At 43.2% G+C, this 14,176-nt stretch overlaps 1 protein-coding gene across 1 annotated transcript; it reads right to left on the minus strand.

Moving 5' to 3' along the window:
* Positions 1 to 437: 437 nt before the first annotated feature.
* LOC134876306 (prestalk protein-like) lies at positions 438 to 4,840 on the minus strand. The gene is made up of 4 exons (XM_063901296.1): positions 4,806 to 4,840; positions 2,682 to 3,786; positions 2,444 to 2,547; positions 438 to 2,397 (listed from the first exon to the last, which is right to left on the minus strand). The coding sequence occupies exons 1-4, from the start codon at positions 4,838 to 4,840 to the stop codon at positions 438 to 440; spliced, it is 3,204 nt and encodes a 1,067-aa protein (XP_063757366.1).
* Between the last annotated feature and the right edge of the window lie 9,336 nt (positions 4,841 to 14,176).

Genomic DNA, 14,176 nt, shown 5'->3' on the forward strand with positions numbered 1-14,176 from the left:
GACTGTGCGTCTGTTGATGGGGTCGCGTGTTGTAGGTTCTGCTGTTGAGTGCTGCGTTGTAGGGCTTGCTGTTGTTGGGCAGCAGTTGTAGGGCTGCAGTTGTTGGTGAAGCAGTCGTTGGTGCTACTGTTGTAAGTGCTGCAGTGGTTGGGGCAGCGGTTGTTGGGGCAGCAGTTGTAGGTGCTGCTGTTGTAGGTGCTGCAGTTGTTGGGGCAGCAGTTGTTGGTGGATTAGTTGTAGGTGCCGATGTAGTAGTCGCTGTAGTCGTAGGTGCTGCTGTTGTAGATGCTGATGTTGTAGGTGCAGCAGTTGTTGGGGCAGCAGTTGTAGGTGCAGCAGTCGTGGGTGCTGATGTAGTAGGTTTAGTTGTCGTCAGTGCTGCTGTAGTAGGCGCTGTAGTCGTAGGTGCTGCTGTTGTAGGTGCTGCAGTAGTTGGGTCAGCGGTTGTTGGTGCAGTAGTTGTCAGTGCTGCTGTAGTAGGCGCTGTAGTCGTAGGTGCTGCTGTTGTAGGTGCTGATGTTGTATGTGCTACTGTTGTAGGTGTAGCAGTTGTTGGGGCAGCAGTTGTTGGTGCAGCAGTCGTGGGTGCTACTGTTGTAGGTGCTGCTGTAGTTGGGGCAGCGGTTGTTGGTGCAGCAGTTGTCGCTGGTGCTGCTGTTGTAGGTCCTGCAGTTGTTCGGGCAGCAGTTGTAGGTGCTGCTGTTGTTGGGGAAGCGGTTGTTGGTGCTGCAGTCGTAGGGGCTGCAGTTGTAGGTGCTGCTGTTGTAGGTGCTGAAGTTGTAGGTGTTGCTGTTGTAGGTGCTGCTGTTGTAGGTGCTGCTGTTGAAGGTGCTGCAGTTGTTGGGGCAGCAGTAGTTGGGGCAGCGGTTGATGGTGCAGCAGTCGTAGGTGCTACAGTTGTAGGTGCTGCAGTTGTTGAGGCAGTGGTTGTTGGTGCAGCAGTCGTCGTCGGTGCTACTGTTGTAGGTGCTGCAGTTGTTGGGGCAGCAGTAGTTGGGGCAGCGGTTGTTGGTGTTGCAGTTGTAGGTGCTGCTGTTGTAGGTGCTGCAGTTGTTGGGGCAGCGGTTGTTGGTGCAGCAGTCGTGGGTGCTACTGTTGTAGGTGCTGCAGTAGTTGGGGCAGCGGTTGTGGGTGCAGCAGTCGTAGGTGCTGCTGTTGTAGGTACTGCAGTTGTTGGGGCAGCTGTTGTTGGTGAAGCAGTCGTGGGTGCTACTGTTGTAGGTACTGCAGTTGTTGGGGCAGCAGTTGTAGGGGCTGCAGTTGTTGGTGAAGCAGTCGTGGGTGATACTGTTGTAGGTGCTGCAGTTGTTGGGGCAGCGGTTGTTGGTGTTGCAGTTGTAGGTGCTGCTGTTGTAGGTGCTGCAGTTGTTGGGGCAGCGGTTGTTGGTGCTGCAGTCGTGGTTGCTACTGTTGTAGGTGCTGCAGTAGTTGGGGCAGCGGTTGTTGGTGCAGCAGTCGTAGGTGCTGCTGTTGTAGGTACTGCAGTTGTTGGGGCAGCTGTTGTTGGTGAAGCAGTCGTGGGTGCTACTGTTGTAGGTACTGCAGTTGTTGGGGCAGCAGTTGTAGGGGCTGCAGTTGTTGGTGAAGCAGTCGTGGGTGCTACTGTTGTAGGTGCTGCAGTTGTTGGGGCAGCGGTTGTTGGTGTTGCAGTTGTAGGTGCTGCTGTTGTAGATGCTGCAGTTGTTGGGGCAGCGGTTGTTGGTGCAGCAGTCGTGGTTGCTACTGTTGTAGGTGCTGCAGTAGTTGGGGCAGCGGTTGTTGGTGCAGCAGTCGTGGGTGCTACTGTTGTAGGTGCTGCAGTAGTTGGGGCAGCAGTTGTTGGTGCAGCAGTCGTGGGTGCTACTGTTGTAGGTGCTGCAGTAGTTGGGGCAGCGGTTGTTGGTGCTGCAGTTGTAGGTGCTACTGTTGTAGGTGCTGCAGTTGTTGGGGTAGCAGTTGTTGGTGCAGCAGTCGTAGGTGCTACTGTTGTAGGTGCTGCAGTAGTTCGGGCAGTGGTTGTTGGTGCAGCAGTCGTCGTCGGTGCTACTGTTGTAGGTACTGCAGTTGTTGGGGCAGCAGTTGTAGGGGCTGCAGTTGTTGGTGAAGCAGTCGTGGGTGCTACTGTTGTAGGTGCTGCAGTTGTTGGGGCAGCGGTTGTTGGTGTTGCAGTTGTAGGTGCTGCAGTTGTTGGGGCAGCAGTCGTTGGTGAAGCAGTTGTAGGTGCCGATGTAGTAGGCGCTGTAGTCGTAGGTTTTGCTGTTGTAGGTGCTGATGTTGTAGGTGCTGCAGTTGTTGGGGCAGCAGTTGTAGGGGCTGCAGTTGTTGGTGAAGCAGTCGTTGGTGCTACTGTTGTAAGTGCTGCAGTGGTTGGGGCAGCGGTTGTTGGGGCAGCAGTTGTAGGTGCTGCTGTTGTAGGTGCTGCAGTTGTTGGGGCAGCAGTTGTTGGTGGATTAGTTGTAGGTGCCGATGTAGTAGTCGCTGTAGTCGTAGGTGCTGCTGTTGTAGATGCTGATGTTGTAGGTGCAGCAGTTGTTGGGGCAGCAGTTGTAGGTGCAGCAGTCGTGGGTGCTGATGTAGTAGGTTTAGTTGTCGTCAGTGCTGCTGTAGTAGGCGCTGTAGTCGTAGGTGCTGCTGTTGTAGGTGCTGCAGTAGTTGGGTCAGCGGTTGTTGGTGCAGTAGTTGTCAGTGCTGCTGTAGTAGGCGCTGTAGTCGTAGGTGCTGCTGTTGTAGGTGCTGATGTTGTATGTGCTACTGTTGTAGGTGTAGCAGTTGTTGGGGCAGCAGTTGTTGGTGCAGCAGTCGTGGGTGCTACTGTTGTAGGTGCTGCTGTAGTTGGGGCAGCGGTTGTTGGTGCAGCAGTTGTCGCTGGTGCTGCTGTTGTAGGTCCTGCAGTTGTTCGGGCAGCAGTTGTAGGTGCTGCTGTTGTTGGGGAAGCGGTTGTTGGTGCTGCAGTCGTAGGGGCTGCAGTTGTAGGTGCTGCTGTTGTAGGTGCTGAAGTTGTAGGTGTTGCTGTTGTAGGTGCTGCTGTTGTAGGTGCTGCTGTTGAAGGTGCTGCAGTTGTTGGGGCAGCAGTAGTTGGGGCAGCGGTTGATGGTGCAGCAGTCGTAGGTGCTACAGTTGTAGGTGCTGCAGTTGTTGGGGCAGTGGTTGTTGGTGCAGCAGTCGTCGTCGGTGCTACTGTTGTAGGTACTGCAGTTGTTGGGGCAGCGGTTGTTGGTTTTGCAGTTGTAGGTGCTACTGTTGTAGGTGCTGCAGTTGTTGGGGCAGCAGTTGTTGGTGCAGCGGTCGTAGGTGCTACTGTTGTAGGTGCTGCAGTAGTTCGGGCAGTGGTTGTTGGTGCAGCAGTTGTCGTCGGTGCTACTGTTGTAGGTACTGCAGTTGTTGGGGCAGCAGTTGTAGGGGCTGCAGTTGTTGATGAAGCAGTCGTGGGTGCTACTGTTGTAGGTGCTGCAGTTGTACGTGTAGCAGTCGAAGTAGCAGCAGTCGTTGGTGCTACTGTTGTAGGTGCTGCAGTTGTAGGTGCTGCAGTTGTTGGGGCAGTGGTTGTTGGTGTAGCTGTTGTAGGTGCTGATGTAGTAGCCGCTGATGTAGTAGGCACTGTAGTCGTCGGTGCTACTGTTGTAGGTACTGCAGTTGTTGGGGCAGCAGTTGTAGGGGCTGCAGTTGTTGGTGAAGCAGTCGTGGGTGCTACTGTTGTAGGTGCTGCAGTTGTTGGGGCAGCGGTTGTTGGTGTGGCAGTTGTAGGTGCTGCAGTTGTAGGTACTGCAGTTGTTGGTGTAGCAGTCGTGGGTGCTACTGTTGTAGGTGCTGCAGTTGTTGGGGCAGCGGTTGTTGGTTTAGCAGTTGTAGGTGCTGCAGTTGTTGGGGCAGCAGTTGTAGGTGCTGCTGTTGTAGTTGCTGCAGTTGTTGGTGCAGCAGTCGTGGGTGCTACTGTTGTAGGTGCTGCAGTAGTTGGGTCAACGGTTGTTGGTGCAGCAGTTGTAGGTGTTGCAGTTGTAGGTGCTGCTGTAGTAGGTGTAGTAGTCGTCAGTGCTGCTGTAGTAGGCGCTGTAGTGGTAGGTGCTGCTGTTGTAGGTGCTGCTGTTGTGGGTGCTGATGTTGTAGGTGCTACTGTTGTAGGTCTAGCAGTTGTTGGGGCAGCAGTTGTTGGTGCTACTGTTGAACCTTGTGCTGCTGTTGTAGCTTAAAAGTATCAAGAAAAAAAATTGTATTTAAAAAAAACATCTTTAGCCTCTCTTTTTGTGCTTATAGTGTTACAGAAGTAATAACTGACTTATCACCCAGCTTACCTGTTAGAATCAGGACAATTGATATGATCCGGCCGACCCCCATCCTGTCTTCCTTTGGATCTATAAAATCAAACAATATAGAGACTCCACATAATTGTTTACGGTATTTTTATTTCCTCTGTTCTCAGTGGAGATGCACACAATGAGACGCAGTCTACTTGTTTCACCTTTATGACACTTTTAAACCAAACTAATATAAAAGGGCAAACTAGGAATTTGATCGACTCTGTAGAATCTCTGATTGAAAGGTTATATTAACAGTGATATATTCGTAGGCCTGACAAGTTATGAATATATTGCCTGAAGTTGTACTTATTAAAAATGGTTTCATACAATTATTCTTATTGGGATTCATATGGATTACATTTGGATATTTAAATTTTACTTACAGTTTTTTATTCAAATTCCAACCTTCATAATGAAGCATACATTCTTCAGTGTTGTCTACGTTTACAAAGACATTATTCCACAACATCTTAAGAACACATGAGCAGCTGCAGTGTTATGGATGGGCCTACTCGGCCTAAGCACACCCACTCTGGCACTGGGCTCACCCACTTATTTATCCTCATGTTTCCCTTTAAACAAAACATAAAATCAAAGCAACATTCACTCATGTAATCAGGCTTTATTTTGTGTGAGATGTTCTGACCAATCACAACACAGGCCAACGTAAAACGCCCTGTTGTGAATGGACCCAAATCACAGAGTTGGGGCTCTCTGTGTTTCTCCAGCATGCCTCAAGGAGGAGGGCAAGAGGGGAAACTTGGTGGGTCTGCATTGTTTTCAGACACACCAACCCAAACCACTGTTCTGCAGCATGATATTGATGTTGGTGATTGTCGTCATATTGAACAGCATGCATACCGTGTGAACCCCACAAAAAGAGCTCAGATGCTGAAAGAGGTTGAGTATTTACAGGGGCATGGCCTTGCTGTTCCAAGTTTTAGTGCCTGGAGTTCCCCCTGTCTACTTGTACCAAAATCTGATGGGACTCCACGCTTTTGTACAGACTTTAAGAAAGTTAACCAGGCTACTAAGCCAGATTCCTTCCCTCTTCCTTGTGTGGAAGACTGTATCGATAGAGTTGGAGCTGCCCGCTACGTTACGACGTTAGACCTGCTAAAGGGCTATTGGCAAGTGCCCTTGACTGCCCGTGCTTCTGAAATCTCTACGTTTGTTACCCCAGACAATTTCCTTCAGTATACAGTTATGGCATTTGAAATGTGCAACGCCGCTGCCACCTTTCAACACCTAATGACAAAGGTGTTGGGAAAAGTGATCTACTCTGCACACTGGCACCCTCATGTGGAGACCCTGGCCATGGTGTTTCACTTTTTGCAAGATGCTTCGCTAACATTGAACCTTGCTAAATGTGAGTTTGCTAAGGCGAACATCGCCTATCTGGGAAAGCAAGTTGGTTAGGGTCAAGTGCATCAGTTGATGCTAAGGTTACTGCTATTGTAGATTTCCCTGTGCCTATGACAAGTCGTGAGCTTCGTCGTTTTCTTGGCCTGAGGCAGGTCTGGATATTCTACAGTTAAATCCATTAATATCATGTTGTGAAAAATATTTCCAACTAATAACACATTGTGAATGAATTAAAAGTAAACATGTAAATGATCATGAACACAGTTATGCCTATCAGACAGAGAGCTGATGTGCCTCCTGTAATCAGTTATGGACTTCAAAATGACCAGTCAGAGGAGAGGATTTATCATTTCTTGTCGTAACTCTTGACCATGACGAAATGATTGGCATCTACGAGAGTGCACCCTTACGCAGGCTTTCTCCAGCCCATATCAGCAAAGCATACAGCTGCTTTAGTATGAAATGCTCCTTCAGCTCAGGAAATCTCTGCAGCATCAGAAGGAAGTAGCCTAATGTTAAATCTGCATCCTTGGAAAGTGCGGTACCAGAGCCCAGTGCCGTTTACGCACGGCCGCTCACTTCGTTAAATTCACAAAAAAATGACAGCAGGCTGTAGTATAACCACACAGACATCTACACACACCAGATGCTTGGTAATTATGTATCAATGTATTGTGAACCCCCAAAAATAAATGTAGTATTACGTTTCATTTTTACTAATTGCGGCCATGCGGTGTGCCGCTTACATATCATTTAAATAATATGTAAACTTCTCATAAGTGATAATGTTTAAGAGGAGGGTTTAGACAAGGTGTCTTTACTATAGGAATAGGCATTACACAGCTACCCACAATGATATGCAGAGATTTATTTTGTATTTTATTTCATTTTTATTAACTATAAACATCTATCAGAACAGGCCCAGCCGAAATAACATTGGAACCCAAAATTGAAATCCTGGTGCCACGGCTGCGCATGATGTAAAGTAGCCTACCTATACGATTGCACTCATAGTCTGTTGTAAGGAAAACTGTAGTTTAACACGGCAGGCGCACATAAATAACGTCCTTGTAAATACCATCGCCAATGTTGATGCAGTCAGATTCATTAGCGCAATGGTTGCTATGTGCAAAGTCCTTTCATTGGGGAAAGGTGATTAGGAAAAGACATACGTAGGAGAAAGAGCTGATTTATTTTTGACAATTCGACTGCAACTCCGATAGCAGACACACACACACACACACACACACACACACAGAGAGACAGAGACAGAGACAGAGAAAGAGCAGAGAAGAGACAGAAGCTTTGTTTTCTTGGGAAAACACTGCAGTCCCACGGACACGTTTTTACCGCAACTTGATAAATAGCACATGGAAGAAGATCTGTTGATAGCTTGTTATGTTCGCTGAGCACTGTGAGCTGAAAGCTGCCCCATCTCCGTTACAAAATCAGCACAACAGCTCGACCAATGCTTTCCCGTTTGGGAGGCGGTAACAAAACGCTCATTTATAACCCCTTACTCAAGAAAGCAGCATGTCAAAAAACTGTCGGTTTACTGTTCTTTAAAAAAATTGATTACATTCAAGTCGTTCAAAATACCGGTCTGCAAATTACATTATTCGTGATAGTTACTTAAAGTACTTTAAGTCTGTAAAACTCACATTTGTTTCCTTCTGTTGAAGTATGTTAAATGTGAACAAGTTTTGTTTACTTTATTCAAACGCAATCTTGCATGGACTGAGAAAAGACCTTACATCATTTGTAAAGCAGAAGACCACGGGTTTTGCTGAATAAATAATAAAGTAAGAATGATCACAACATATCATTTGGGTGCAATGACAACTCAATCAAAATGGCTACTGCTTGAACCCTTTTATTATGGCGCTAATTTATATGGATTATAGCTACATCCTAAACTGATTGAAATCAGGCTTTTTACCAGCAACATATAACATTATATACAATTTATGAAATCAACAACACTTGGACCTAAAAAGAACCAAAAATGTAAAACTATGAATTAATTTAAGTTTATTAACGCCTTTTTTTCTTCTTAAATTTGACCATTATGATAAAACAAGCTTTTAGCTACTGCAGCAGCATTATCAAGGATCCTGCTCCAGGTCTAATTATGCTTTCTGAAACTCCACATAAATAATTAAAATACCGAAACAGAAAATCCACTCTCACAACAATTCCAAATTAGATATAAACTTAAACATGTACTTACCCAAAACGAGGTAAAAAAAAAAAAGCCCTCTTTCTGTATGCTTTTAATGTATTAAAATATTCCACTTTCTTTTAATCAACTCAATCCCAAACATATGAAATTGGAAACCTTTCACTCCATGGGACACACCACATCTATTGATGTCTTTATACTGGTATGGAATAAGGGCTGATGACGTGATTCATAGGTCATTCTACTTGCAGAGATGTTGTCACGCCTTAAAATTGAACAAAAAGCTAATTACCTGGTACAGAATATCAACTGCTGTGTTTCTTGTCTGCCTTTGTGTCACAACATACTTCCATCTCTTGTCCTGCCAATCATTGAAGTTGTCACTGTGATTACATGCCTGGCCCATTCTTGTTACCATGATATTGCAGGATTTGACTCATGTGAATTTCTTAAAATTTGGTGCAAGGTCAACTTTGATTCAAGGAAAAACTGTTTCAAATATGCACGTCACATGTCACTGGAATCAAGGACGAAGTGATTATAATAAGCTGAAAGATCAAAGTCACTGACATAGAAAACACGTTTTTGGTCGTACCTGAAGAATTCATTAGGTATTTGACAATTCTAAACAAATATGTATAAGGATTTTGGGTGGAAATTAGTCAACTTGTCTAGTTTGCGGGGGTATACAACCAGTGTCACACCTCACAAAAACAGCAGCCAATATCATCCATCAATCTGTCAGCATCTTAACATAATATGATCTCTAGTCCCTTCTCTTGACTTGCACAAAAGCTGCTATATTCCATTTATGGAAACGGTGAATGACAAATAGTGTTACAGAAGGTTATGAAAAACAGATATGATTCATTGTTAAGAGTTACAGGAGGAGGAAGAAATGCAAGAAATTCAAATTTGAAATATTTTTCTGAAGTATCAACATATTATAAATAAATGGAATATGTATCATTATAACAATTGTAGCATATAGAAACAAGTACATTGCAAGTGCTTGAACAGGGTCCCTGCAGAATTTATCGCATTAAATTTAGCACCACAAACACATTCTTTAATGTCTGTTTTACGATTACATTGGTGAAGGAAGCGGAAGAATAATGGAAACCCAGTAAGAAGAACATGATCTAATTTTGTCATATTGTCATGGAGAGTTGAGCAGATGAACACAAATGCTTTAGCGGGAAACAACTTTAATGCAAAGTTTGGTTCGGGCATGGAAAAACAGAGCTTCATATAGCAAACACACTATGATCCAAAAAGGACTGTACAAAAATCCAGGAGGACATCCCAATTATTTTAAACTTCTTCATCTTTTTCCTCATTTGCACATTTTGGTCTAAGCTCTGCTTTTGAAGAATAAAGAATATACCCTTAATAGTCCCACTGAGGGGAAATTTACATTCTGCATTTGACCCATCCTATTGTTTGGAGCAGTGGGCTGCCATTATGTACGGCGGCAGGGGTGCAGTGCAGGAACCAGTGCCTTGCTCAGGGACACCTTAGTATCACTGGGTCTTTCGTGGACATGAACCGGTGACCTTCCGGTTCCCAAGCCAAGTCCCTATAGACTGGTCCACCACCGTACCAGATGGGAGGCAAGAAATGTGAGGATGAAATTCAAAGACAGAGGAATCCTCACAAACAAATTGGGATATCCTTCTTCACTCACTGTGTGAGGCAGTCACTGGGCTTAAAGAGGCCATATTAAGCTATTTCCTGTAGTGTGTTATTTACGCAAATGGTCTGAAAAGGCAAAAATCCCAACTTTCCCTCCAGAGGGAGTTTCTCTTCCCCTTTTACATGTTTATTGAAGTCAATGATTCCCATATTCATTTATTGAATTCAATGTTGAACATTATCTTTTATTTGCTTTAGGCTACATTTTTCATGGAAAATGTATGTGACGTAATTTATATCAAACCCGAGGATCTTGCTTACAGACCGGCAGACGCTCCTACTCTTTTCTCAATGAACTGTATGAGAGAAATTAAAAAAAGGACATCTCGCTGGAGGGGGCAAGACATGCTGAATCTATAACGATGGGGCTAACCATTTTACCTCCTGCGCTACAGCTGGCCTGGCCCTTCCCTCCTGTGTCAGCATTATGTGATACTCCCTCTTTTGTCGTGCTAAACAGGTTTCTGATGCATTCCTCCTATGTGAATTTTGAAAGAAGTCTAACCAGTGTGAGAGCAGGTTATGACAAGCAAACAAATATGGATTCATATTGACGTGTAAATTGAACGGGAAGAAATGCAAGCCAAGAAAGAAGTTATGTAAATTCAAAACTAATTATTGAAAAATACCAAATTCATGTTTTTACGTTACATCTGTTATTAAAGTACATGTTTAGATGATGCCATACAGTAGGGGTACAAAATAATAAATGTTTATATGACATTTAATTTCATTCATCTTATGCTTCTAAAGTGTCAATATGATCCAGTATGATATTTTAATAACTAAATGGTGAAAGGACTGTATTTTGTTTTGAAACACATGCCGCATTTTGTCCCATATGTGTGTATGAGGACTCTACTACTGCATTTGATGACAGTGATGTATTAAATGTACTTTAATTTCATTAGCTCACTGGCCAAAGTATTGAAGTATGATGCTGATCAGTGAGGACAAAAGGGCCTAATTTTAGTTTGTTGTTCTGTCATGTTTTGTCAGTTCTTCTAAGAAGTTCAGGAGGTGCGGCGGCGCTTGAATGTCCTGTAGTTGTTCTTGCTACAGCCGCATTTGTTGTTGTTACATCTGTTGTGGTTGTTGCTGCAGCAGCCTTCCAAGAAGAATAAAAGGTTACCAAACACAGCTGAACTCTATTAACTTATCTTGATACATGTGATACTATTGTACGGATTACAGGAAATGTGTTTAATATAACTTCATCCTAGAATCAAAGAAATTGAAATGATCTAGCTTTCCTTTTTTCTCTGTGTATTTATAGTACAATCTGCAAATGACACTATAGCGTTACTGTAGGCCTTTTTACCTCCAGGTATGCAATGTAGGAATACTCTTTTACAAGTAAAAGTGCTGTATTCAAAATGTTACTCACGTAAAAGCACAAAAGTATTAGCATCAAAATATGTACCAAAAGTAAAAGTACTCATTCTGCATATAAGCCTATTTGAGAATATTTGTTTATATTATATGTTCTGATTATAATTATTGATGTGGTCATATGATAATCACAGCTGGTAAAGGTGTAACTAGTTTTAACTACTTTATTTACTGCAGGACAGATTGTGAATTCACTCTAGGTGTAACTAAAGTCTGATTTAAGTGATTATATATTTGTTATCATTAATCCAAATCTGCAAAGTAAATTAAGGAGCAAAATAAATGTAGTGGAGTTAAAGTACACTCTTTACCTCTCGAGGTGAAGTAGAAGTGGAGTAGAAGTACAAAGCAGCATAAAATGGAAATACTCAAGTACAAGTATCTCAAACTCGTACTTTACTTTGTTACTTTATGCCCCTGCTAATTTTATTAGTGCTAGAAAACAAGGATAAAGTCTCACATGGAATCCTAAGTTCAAACTGTGCTGCAGAAGCAACGTTTCTATTTTGAATCACGCTTCAACTAACTTCCACAGATGGTAAAAGAGAAAGGAAAAACAAGGAGCTTTCTTAACAGACTTGGACTGAAGCCTGTTATTTGGCATGATGGCACTTGCCCGGGCACTAACCAACAATAATTGCACAGTGAATGTGAATTTGGCCAAGACTTGGTCTACTCTGAAATGCTAACGACTCAAAATGCCAATCACTGGAATCGATAAACTAGCTAAAGCTAGCCGACTTATAGGACCGGTGCCTATAACTTTGTGTACTGTTTTGGAGTAAATTCACTTTGTTGTAAGTTATAAGTGTTGGCTGTCCCCTGACAGAGTACACACAGGTACCCTGTTATATTGCGGTTTCTTGAGTATTTGTTTCACAAGTTTGCAGAGTAACAAATGTTGAACATCACAAGGTTGTGTGTGTCATATACATTCACTTAAATATACAACATATGCAGTCAGCTATAACCCTGAGTTAAGTTTTTTTAAATCACGGCTAAACATCTTTCTACCATACTACTGTAGCTATGTCTTTATGAATTGTTTTCCATTTTTTGTATTTTGACCTTCAAATTGAAGGTTGAACTCAACCTCCAGAGCCACGCCTCTCCATTCTCCTGGCTCAGTATTATGGGTTACTCCCTTCTTTTGACCAGTGAGACAGTCAGCTTTGACATGCAAATAAATACAGATCCACTGTGACGTGCGAAGGGAGCAGTGAGAACTACAAGAAAAGAACGATCCCAAGCTCATTGTTGCAATATTTTAACGCCTTCAGATACATTCTGTTCACAACAGTACACTGAGTTTCAAGTACAAGGTATTTTAAGCCTTTTCGCATTCCCATTATCATAACCCTATCAGGGCGGCAGTAGCTCATTCTTTTGGGACTTGTCTTGGGAGCGGAAGGGTCGGTTCAAGTCCTTATCGGACCAAAATTCAGAGCACGGACTGGTAGTTGGAGAGGGGCCAGTTTGCCTCCTGAGCAGGTGTCCTTGAGCAGGGCACTGAACGCCTAACTGCTCCCAGGGCACTGAAACGCTGCCCCCTCTCCATTAGTGCATTTCTATAGGTCCTGTTTATCCATGTGTGTGTGCTTGTGTGTGTATTGCGGGATACTAAAATCTTGATCTTAATCAACTTCATCCATTCTATTTATTGTTTTGACTCTCTTTAAGTTTGGTTGATCTTAATAGTTTATTACTATCGTATTTTTGCTGCCCCCGTTAAAGCCATGATGGAAAAGAATAAAAAGAGATCACTGCAAGAACAAACACTGTCCACACCTATTTTTGTGGTTCCTTGAAATGTAAGTAAAACTAACTACCTGAGTCATGGCTGATAGAAAAGCAGTTACACCTTCGCAAGGAACAAAACGGTATCAAAGGTTTCATAATTTTAGCTGGTATTCTGTCAGTTGCTCGCTTCAGTATACTGGCATACTCCCTTCTTTTGTCTTGTAAAACCGGTTCCTGTTGCATTCCTCCATTGTGAATATTGAAAGAAGTTTGATCATTGTGAAAGTTAGTTTCGAACAACACTAAAAATAGATTTCTATTGACCTGTTGATTGAGCGGTAACAATTGCAAAAAAGAAAATGCTCTATTTGTACATATTTGTAGTCACCGAGTAAATATGTAAATTAATCTCTCTAACACCTCAGAACAATATTGTGTATAGCTTTTCACTGAATGCTATGAGTAACTGTCAATTTGTGTTGCATAACAGCTGATCACAAAAGCATTTTGTCACTCCCTGCTATGAATTCTCAGGCCTCTTGTGGTTTCTTACTGTTTGTCTTTGAGTATAACAACATATTTATTTGGAGACAAGTGCTAGCAGGTGTCTGGGCACAATCCAAAGTAAAGAGGATATGTCCTGAATGATAAAAAGTATAAAAAGTTACTTTTGGGATGTCAATAGAAAGTAATTGTGATCATACTTTATTTAAAAGTCATGACAAGTACTTTGTATGAAACTGGACCAAATCGAGGAATGATATGCTCTCTACTTTATAGAAAATGACCAAAGTAATAGAAGACACCATACATCCAAATTATGCCGTTATCAGAAACTGCATACATTGCCAAAATACACTTTACAATGCCATATCGAATCCATATGATGCTACAGTGAGATGTTATTTTCTCCTAGAACCAACTTGTACTATAATTATTTATAATCGAACTTGGGAACTGAACGGTCCGCTGTTCAAGTCTCGATTGGACCAACAGATAAGAAGTCTGGACTGGTAGCTGAAGAGGTGCCAGTTAACCTCCTGGGCATTGCCAGAGTTTCTGTGAGCAAGGAATCGAACCCTCGCTGGCACATCTCTGTGAAAACATGCATGTGGATTATCAAAGGGTCACCTCATTTAGCTCAGGTGCTAACTTGCTTTTGATTTCTTTTGTCGCAAAGTCTAGCTGGTTGTTTGGAGCCTCTGCTTGCACTACCAGGAATATGCGGTGGGACTTGTTGCTGCTTCTGCTGTTAAGATTTGGAGAGAAATACACGTTTATTCACACACTGCAAAACTATCTATCTGTGGCCGATCCTAAGCCTATTTTATAAGACAGCAGTGACAAACACCACCCTCAGGAGAGAGGGTGCAAATGCAACAACCAAAGCATGATGAGGTACTTTGGTGCCTGCATGCATTAGGTGCCAATGTTGAGTAACCCAGCGTGCAACACAAAGTCCCTTGTGTTTCTGTACTGCTTTAAACTGTTGCTATCTTCTTGCTATGTCCCAGCATTTCCAGTTCCT

The sequence above is a fragment of the Eleginops maclovinus genome, chromosome 14 (genome assembly GCF_036324505.1).
Source record: "Eleginops maclovinus isolate JMC-PN-2008 ecotype Puerto Natales chromosome 14, JC_Emac_rtc_rv5, whole genome shotgun sequence".
NCBI classification, from domain to species: Eukaryota; Metazoa; Chordata; class Actinopteri; order Perciformes; family Eleginopidae; genus Eleginops; species Eleginops maclovinus.